This window comes from Pinus tabuliformis, chromosome 3_1, assembly GCF_031772625.1.
Source record: "Pinus tabuliformis cultivar Carrire ecotype Pingquan chromosome 3_1, CPIR1, whole genome shotgun sequence".
NCBI classification, from domain to species: Eukaryota; Viridiplantae; Streptophyta; class Pinopsida; order Pinales; family Pinaceae; genus Pinus; species Pinus tabuliformis.
The window spans coordinates 57,851,421-57,861,041 of NC_142301.1; the positions used below are offsets into that span (position 1 = coordinate 57,851,421).

At 40.4% G+C, this 9,621-nt stretch overlaps 1 protein-coding gene across 1 annotated transcript; it reads left to right on the plus strand.

Moving 5' to 3' along the window:
- The first annotated feature begins 4,365 nt into the window (after window positions 1-4,365).
- LOC149185756 (uncharacterized) lies at window positions 4,366-5,267 on the plus strand. Its single transcript, XM_089409135.1, has 2 exons — window positions 4,366-4,978; window positions 5,236-5,267. The coding sequence occupies exons 1-2, from the start codon at window positions 4,366-4,368 to the stop codon at window positions 5,265-5,267; spliced, it is 645 nt and encodes a 214-aa protein (XP_089265261.1).
- The last annotated feature ends 4,354 nt before the right edge of the window (window positions 5,268-9,621 follow it).

The window sequence follows — 9,621 nt, forward strand, 5'->3', positions numbered from 1 at the left end:
CAAATGTGTCTAGACTCATGAATGATCGGATTCTTCATTCGCCATAGAGGCCTCTAGTTCTATCCAAGATCCCGAGTGATTTTCCAAAGTTCGAAGGAAAAGCGAAAGAGGATCCACAAGCCCATGTGATGACATATCACCTCTGGTGCTCCTCGAATTCCTGTGTTGATGATTCCATTCGTCTTCGGCTTTTACAAAAAACTCTCATAGGTGCTAAAATCATGTGGTATATCGATCTGCCTTGAAATACCTATCATGAATTTAACACTCTCGTCATGGCCTTTCTTGTACATTTCTAGTTGTTGGTTCCCTATGAAACTGGCACCCATCTATTAACGTCACTCAAGCAAGACACTACGACCCACATATCTAATCACATCCATGAATGGAGATGTAGGCATCACTTGATCAAGTTCGATATTGTTGATCAGTTGTTGACCGAGTGGTGCACCAAATCATTCGTCATCAAAATTGTTGAGGACATTGCTATGGGTGGATGTGTCATATGATATGTTACCTATTGCACCCAGGCCATCATCTAATTTGGCGACATCCAAGTCTCTGACTACACCTCCTGTTGTTGGAGTAATTGGTTCAGTGATGCAGACCCCCGCAAAAACATCTTCCAAATAGAAGTCGGTCTCAAACACTCCTTCTAGTGATTCCTCTCAAAATTCACCTCATCCTGGTAAAACCTCAGAGGTTCATGCTATCCAATCTACCGCAGTGGACAAATCCTCTAAAGGTAAGAAGAAAGGGAAAGGTAAGGGTAAAGATGATGCCCTGAAACAAGGCCCTCCTAAGTCATCTGCTGGTGATGCTTCTGCATGGAAGCCTTAGTATCCATGCTCATATGTGAGGAGGATCACTATACTAAATATTGTCCCAAACGATTCGAAGTTAGTCGTTTGATCAAAGGGACCCAAAATATCTTGAAAGAGCCCTTTCCATCCCAGCAAGCTAAGCTCAGTCGTGAGCTTTTTCAGCTTCACAAGTTTTCATGATGAATACCTCTATCAATGTGGCTACCAAATCGAAATATTACCAAATTCCTACCCCAACAGTAGGGAGAGAGAAAGAAGGTACCCCTTCCTCTTCTATCTCATCAAGTTCTGGTACTCTCGATATGGAGCGACCTAATCCTAATTCCACCGTTCGACCACCTTCTAAATGTGTGCCATGAAAGTCCTCATACAATCCAAATGCTCAAGCCACTCAACATTATAACATTGTTGAGGATTTGGCTCAAGCGCCATTAACTATGTCTGCTCTCGAGGTCCTTAAAATTTTTTCTTCTCATTGAAAATCAACACTATTGGTTATCAGGGATATTGATCCAATTGACTCTAATCTCATTTGTTTTGATTTGGAAAACCATGTTCCACATTTACCTTATCATATTTCCTTTCTCATTCAGGTGATCATAAATGAGAAAACCATTCATAGGACCATCATCGATGAAGGTGCTTCTACCTACATCATGTCTGTTGCTTCTTGGAAGGAAATTGGTTCTCCTACTCTGAACCAATCCCCTAACACTTTGGAATATTTTGACAGACATGATTCACGACCATTCGGTGTCCTTCCCAATGTTGCCATTACTTTGGCGGGCAAGATAGTACACGTTGAAGTAGAGATCATTGATGCCAATCTTAACTATAATCTTCTACTCGGACAGATTTGGACCCATGCCATGCATGCTGTAGCCTCCCCCCTTTTCCACATGATTCATTTTCCCCATCAAGATAAGATAGTCACAGTCGACCAACTGTCCTTCTTTGCCTCTTCCTCCATGGATGGCAATGTCCCTTACGTAAAGGACATCGATGATCCTTATGAGAGTGTAGGGGTAGGCCTTTTTAAGTATCCCATCTTGATGGGTACTTTTCCACTCCCACCTTCGCATGTTGCCTTTGTCAACATGATCTTGGCCAAGTCTGATCCTTGGGCCATTCCTTCACCATATCTTGTTGATACGTGGGATGAGGTTATGCCGCTAAGTCCTACCGAAATTAAATATGTGGATATTGTTTTGGCTTCGCCTTTGTTATCCTCTGAACGTTTTGTTTCGAGTACATCTCTTGAAACATATTCTCAATCCCCATGGTTTGATTCTTTGGAATACTCTAATCCCTTATCCAAGACTTTTCTTTCTAACGAGAGTATCATAGAAGTTATGTCTTTGGAGGAAGCACCTTGGAATGACACTCATCATCATTTCTCGATCTTGCCTGGCTCGACGGTCATGTCTACCTGTCTTGAGAAGTTCTCTTCTCAGTTCCCAACCTTACAACTTCAAATGCCAATCATGACTCATGAAGTTTGGTCGGAAGGGAACATGGGTAATATTACCCAAACGATGCCAATTAATATTTCTGTCAATCCTGGTGTCATTGAAAATGTCCATATTGGGGTAACTTGTTCTCCAGATGAGATCAAGCTCTACACTCGTCTATTCCAAGAGTTCCGAGATGTTTTTGCTTCGTCATATGAAGAAATGCCCGGCATTGACCCAAGTATAGTCATGCACAAAATACCAACTTACCCTCATGCGAAGCCCATTCACTAACGGCTTTGTCTAGTGCACCCCAGAAAAGTGATTGCCATCAAGGGTGAAGTTGAGAAACTTCTTAAAACTAGATTTATTTATCCAATCCCTCTTACATATTTCTTGTCGAATATTATTCTAGTGATGAAGAAACAAGGCACTATTTGTGTTTGTGTTGATTATTGTGATCTCAATTGCGCCTATCCAAAGGATAATCACCCCACTTCCTTCATTGACCAGATCATCGATGAATGTGCTGGGAGTGAAATATTTTCCTTTATGGATGGTTTTCTAGTTACAACCAGATGCTGGCTGATCAAGATAAGATAGCCTTTATCTGTCTGTGGGGGACATTCGCGTATAAAAATCTCCCTTTTGGCCTCAAAAATGCTCGGGCTACATTTCAGAGAGGGATGTCTTATGCATTCCACAACATTTGAAACATCATTCAGCCTTACTTGGATGATCTTCCTGCTCATTCTCATAAGCACCATGATCATCTTAATCATCTCCAGAAATTTTTTCTTCATTGTAGACACTACAACATTCATCTAAATCTGCACAAATTTGTCCTCTGCGTCGAATCCAGACGACTCCTTGTCTTTATCGTTTCGAAGGAAGGAATTTTCCTTGATCCTCTTAAAGTTAAGGCCATCATTAATTTACCCCCTCCATCTTCATTGCATCAACTGTAGAGTTTGTAGGGAAAAGAAAATTCCTCCGTCATTTTGTATTGAACTATGTTGAGCTAGCTTCAGGGTTCACCCAGTTTCTCAGGCAAGGAGCATCCTCTGTTTGGGATGAGGCTACCCAAAATTCTTTCGATGAACTCCAAGCTATCCTCATAAATTCTCCTTTGTTGCCTCCCTGAATTATCATTGTGATTATTTCCTTTATCTAGTTGCATCCTCTAGTAGCATTGCTATGATGCTGGTACAGGATGATGATGAAGGAAATGAACATGATATTTACTACCTCAGTCACAATCTCCTCGACACCAAGACGTGTTATGCTCACATCAAGAAGTTGGATTTGGTTGTCATACATGTTGTTTATCATTTTCGGCATTACATTATCCTCCACACTACCACTGTGTTTTTCAGGTGCAACCCCATGACCTACATCCTGACTCGTCAGTTGCTGGGGTGTAAGTATTATAAGTGGATTTTCATCCTCCAAGAATTCAATTTTGTGCTCACTCCCGCAAAATCTAAGAAATCATTGGTCTTTGCTGAGTTGATTTTCTCCCTTCCCTCTGCTTCTCTTCCTATTGGTGCTAATGATCAGCTCCTGGACGAGACTCTTTCTCTGATTAGCACTCTCAACCCCTGGTACGGTAATATCATTGTGTATCTCCAGAAATCCACCTTCCAGTCTGCATTGACCAAGGATGATTACCGATGCATTTGGCATCAATCCCAACCCTACTGTATCAGTGGAGATAATTTATACTGCATCAATGTCGATTCAATTATTTGTAGATATCTAACTCTATAGGAGGTTGAGAGAGCCTTGAATGACTACCATTTTTGCGCATGTGGCGATCATCTGTCTAGATATGCTACTACTCAAAAAATACTTCGTGCTGGTTATTACTGGCCCTCCATCTTCAAGGATTGCATCCTTGTTGTTCGCAAATACCATGAGTGCCAAATTTATCAGCGAAAAATTCATGCCCCACATGCTCACCTACACCCAATTATTATCGTTGGTCTCCCAAATGGGGCATCAACTATATGACCTGTAACCCTCATTCGGCTGGGGGGCATGGTTATATTAGCATTGCAGTGGATTACATCACCAAATGGGCTGAAGCGATGCCTACATACTCTGTGGATGGCAAAATGAAAGCTCAATTTCTATTCAATCATGTTATTTCTAGGTTTGGAGTGCCTGAGGCCATTGTCATTGACCATGGTTCCCATTTTCGAGATTACATGATTGCAAAGATGACTTCAACATTGGGCTTGCACCATGATATCTCAACCCTGTATTACCATCAGGCCAACAGCCAACTTGAAGCTGTGAAGAAAGTCTTGGTTATGATGCTTCAGTACACCATTAAGATGCACAAGTCAAATTGGCATCTCATGCTCTTTTCAGCTCTATTGGCTTACCGAACCTCAAGCAAGGACGCAACTAGATTGACAACATCCCAGCTAGTCTATGGTCTGGAAGAAAATTTAACAATTGAGTGCAAAATTACCTCACTCAAGCTAACTATTGAACTTCTCCTCGAGACCTCACCTCAAGAAGAGCACCTCTTATATTTAGAACGATTGGATGGGACTCACTGTCCTAATACTTTAGTCATTAAGGCACATAAAAAGTGGGTCAAGTCCCATTTTGATCAGTCGGTCTCTCCTCATACTTTTTCTGAGGGTGACTTGGTTTTACTGTATGACCAAGATAATGATAAGTTGGGGGAAGGTAAGTTCGAACCCATGTGGCATGGGCCCTACATTGTTAAACGAGTGTTACAGAAAGGGGCATATGAGCTAATTGATTATGAGGTAAATCCCTTAGACAAGCCCCATAATGGGCTTTATCCCAAAAAGTACTATGCCTAGGTCATCTTGCATGGATACTTTTGTACAATAGTGTGTTATTCATTTTTGTGCAGTTTGGTTTGGTGTAATGTTTTTCAAGCAACTTTCCTACTTATTATGTCTTCACTTGCTTTGCAGATGTTTATGACTCCTCACATCAGTTTCGCTAATGGAGCTTTCTATAGTACCAAAATCTATCCTCCGTAGCATGGGCCATTTATGACCCCCATGGTGAGTTTATTGATCTTCAAGGTATTTGTTTAGGTCGAAAAACTAATAACATTGCTAAGCAGTGAAGTTATGGAATTGTTTTCAGAAGCCATTTCTCTTTACATTCGGGAATTGGTTATCAACCTTGACTCACAATCTGTTGTTCTTCAACTCAACAGACAATATTCCATCAGAAACCCTCATATATTGAGAATGTCTTTGCGTATTCATCTATTGGAGAGAAATTATGGTTACATTACATATCATCATATTCATGGGCATATGAATACTTCAACAGATGCATTATCTAATTATGTGTTGGATAGAAATTTGCAAAATATGTAAAAAAAAAAACAAAACATATGTACCATAGTAAGCAAGGAAATATAGCATAATGTTTGAGTGTCATACATCAAAACCCCAAAAAATACTATATGTATTCTGTTGGGCGTGGGATCCCCCCCCCCAAGGCAAGTTTTGCGGCTTAAAGTCCAAGTTTTGACTAAGTTCATTGTAAAGACTACGCGATTTGTGGGTGCAGAGCGCAAAGTTGTAATAGAGTCATATGGTTGTCCATCCTTACTTTTGTAGATGTAGTGTTGGTTTGAGAGATCTACCCATGGTCTGTAGACCATGGGATTGTATAAATAGAGTGAGGCTCTAAGTGTAAAGGAACATCAGAGAAGAAATTGATGAAGCAGTGACTCGAAGTGTAGAGTTGTGTCTTTGGGTCTTAGAGTAGGAGAAGGCTCTGTAACTGAGTGTGCAAAGGCCTAGTAGTTCGCAGTTGAGTGCACAGACCCCTGCAGTTGAGTGCACAGGGCAGGTCGAGTCTGTAGCTGTTGCAAGCATTAATAAAGAGAAGTTTTACCATATTTCTGTGCATCTTTTCCTGTTTTATGCATTGAAGTATATTGGGTATGAACTGCAAGTTTACTATTTATTTACTGTGCAAACTTATATAAATGTGCCAGGTAAGTGAATATAATATAAGGTATCTATTTATGCGAAGATAACTAATTAGTATTAGAAGATAAGTAAGATCCATGGTGTGACTTCAAAAAATAGTGTAGATCGTTGCTCCAGCAACGCAAAAGCCCTATTAGAGCCTAGATCTACCTCAAGCTGAGAAAGGTAGGATCTAGGACAACATCAAACCACACTTAACCTGGTAGCTAGCCCTACCAGGTTGGGAGAGGGCTCTCTCCTTGTCAATCTCAGCGAAATATGATCAATAAGGGCTTGAGATGATTGATATAAATACTGATCTTAGGCTAGGTATGTGTGCAAAAGGGATTGATTGATTATAATGATGTTTTGTTGGCTCAAATGGAAAGGCAGATTTGGGTCTGGGGAATGAGGCTCAGTTTTGCAGAGATCTCTATGGGGAAAGGTAGGCATTTGGCACTTCAAATTGAATGAAATTGAGAGATTTAGATAGGTGAGGAGTTGAAGAGGGCAATAAAACCTCGGTGATCCTCTTCAAACAGCTGAAAACATCAATAACTAAGCAAACCCTAGGTAGAGCACTGCAATTTCAATGGATTCTACCTTTATCCTTGTTTCTTTTAGTTAAGAAGAAGCAAGAGAGATAATGGCATACATAAAACACATAAAAACTTACAATTTACAAAAGGAAGCACAATACCAAAGCAAGATGCCACATGAATCCCATAAAGTGATGCAAATCCTAGTCTATTACTTGGCCAAAAATGCTGATATGAGTATACAATGAAGCTCTAAGCTTTCTCAAAAGTCCAACCATGCTAATGACTGAAAAATCACAAGATATAGACAAACCATAACTCATCCTAGCCTCTAGGGGTTGAGCTCATAATTTTAGGAGCTATTCCAACAAATTCTAAACTGAGAACTAAAAATTAGGTAGTGGAACAGCGTGCCTCTAAAAACTAGGGAACTGATTCATTAAGTTGCAAACTACCTTTTCATGGATGAATGTACCTCTATTTCATAATTACATCAATATCCATCAAATTACATTATATTACATCAATATTTTTGCATTTAGAAGAAGAAAAGTCAAACTGTCAAGAAACTAGGCGAAAAGCAGAGTATTTTTGGTCAAACTGAGAAAATTTTCCCCAATGCACCACGCTGATTTCCCTATGCATAGTGCCTGTTTGCAGCCACTTTTGGAGGCCTTCCTAGTGTCCAAATTTTCTCCAAGAGCTCTTTTTAGAAAGGTATACCTATCTACTTTCCAGAACAAGTGGAATTTTTGAATTTGACCTCCATTTGCCACTTCAAAACTGAGTTCTCCCAACACTACTTCCTGTGTGTCAAAATAGCAGCAGTAAGGTCATTTTTTGGGTGTTTTTGACCTTTTTTGGGTCTCAAAACCTGTCAAAATTTCTTGGAAATTGGTAGGCATGCATATTTTTCCAAGAAAAATCCAAAAATTCTGAGTTTTTCTCATTTTTAGGCCTCCATCAAAAGCAACGCCAGGTGGCGCGACTCATTGGGCAGAAAATTCTATGTTTTAACCCAAAAATTTCAAAAATGCAAAAAGTGTCCCAAATTTTTTGAAATTTTGGCTGAGTTTTCTCCATTAGGTGTTGTGTTAGGCCAAGGAAGCCTCAACCAATATCTAAATTCTATCTTACTCCTGTCACCTCCTCGATGCCCTTTTCAACTTTGCCTTCAAGCTTCTGATTCTTGCCTTGTAACTTTTATTTCTCGCCATGTAATGATAGGCCATATGCCTCAACATTGTTTTCTCCCTGTTGGCCTTCTCTAACAACTTTTCCAAGTGGATATTAGCTCTCTCAAGCCAAGACTCATGATCGGCATTGATTTCTTGTTCCAGTGATGTGAGCTTCACCTTCCTCCTTTTGGCAGCTTGGCAGTTTTCTCGTATGGTTTGCAACTCCATAATGGTTTGCTAATCCTCTAGCTGTTTGTTTCTTTGCTCCAGGTACTTTATTATCCACTTGGCTCTTTCTAATTTGAGGGACAAAGCTTTGATGTCCGCATGTTTCTCTTGGATGACCTCCTTGAGCTTTGAGCTTTGTGGGCCCAAATTAGTGTCATCATCCTAAATGAGAATGAAATTGGTCTCCTGCTCACCTGAAGGCCCCTCATCATGTAATGGCCCTTTGCCCTTGTCCTGAACCTGTTGTGCTGATGAAGGAAGTGAGACCCCTTCCACCCTGGGTGGAGATAATACTCGCTTTGCTGCTGCAAACAACCCTCTAGTGCCCTTTTGATAGGTGACAAACACTGGCACACTAGTGATCTGTGTCTCATGACCCTCCTGCTAATGTGAAGGTCCACCTGTCTCATGAAAAGCTTCTAGAGGTACTTGAGGAGTCATGAAGAACTCGTGAGAAATGAAATCTTCCCATGAGATGCCCTGCAAACCAAGCTGATGCATGACCACAATTTTGATAAGTGAAAAATGATATATACTGTTAAACTGTTGCTGAGGAGTCTTCTATTGTACTAAGGTAGTCATCTTCTCAATATTTCGGCACATGAAGTAGGGGATATTCATCATTCTCACCCTGGTAAAGTGCATCAACAATCTGATATGATAGGCATATAGGCGAGAAAACTAGTCCTCACAGCTGAAAGGGAAAAATTTTGCTGAGTTGTCTCAAATAACCGGGTTTGATATATGGTTCATAATGTTCCTTTTCAATTTGCTGCCTTTTATTCCACTACTCTCTGACATTAGGAATGTCAGTTGCTAGAGAAATAGACTCCGATGTCAAGATGAATGTCACACAAGCTAGAGTGGTTTGGCCATTATGTAGATGAAGCACAAACAACCTAGCCAACTCATGATGATACTAGACTCTAGCAACCATCTCATAGAACTAATAACAGGATTGGTGTTGGAAGCATGTGATAGCAAGAGGGCAGGTTTGCAGCTTGGCAAGTGAAGTAGGCTCCTCCGATATATGTTTGCCACCCTTTTGAGGTCTCCTTGGTGCATGCATTTCTGTAGGAGAGTCACTGTGTGTCTCTTCATCTCGATCATAGGAAGGATCAAACTCCATGTTTGCTAATGTGTGAGTTTTCTTCATGAGTATGAATATTTTTATGGTGTTTTTAGTTTTCAGCCACCAAGGGTAAGAATGTATGAGGGAATGTGGAGAGAGATGGTATGGGGGGTTTTGGGAATGTTATGACAAGTTTTTTGGAAAATAGGGGGTTAGGGAATGGTATGTAAGCTTAGGGACAACAATTAGGTTTTGGGGATTTTGTAGTTAGGATTTGGGAATATGGGAATTGGGGATAGGGGTGAATGATTTTTTAAGAATATGGGAGTTAGGGAATTAGTGGATGAAA

Coding starts and splice junctions, on each gene's coding strand:
- LOC149185756 (XM_089409135.1), top strand. CDS start 4,366: ATGCCTACATACTCTGTGGATGGCAAAATGAAAGCTCAATTTCTATTC. Junction 4,979..5,235: donor TAATGATAAGTTGGGGGAAG/GTAAGTTCGAAC, acceptor CTTGCTTTGCAG/ATGTTTATGACTCCTCACAT.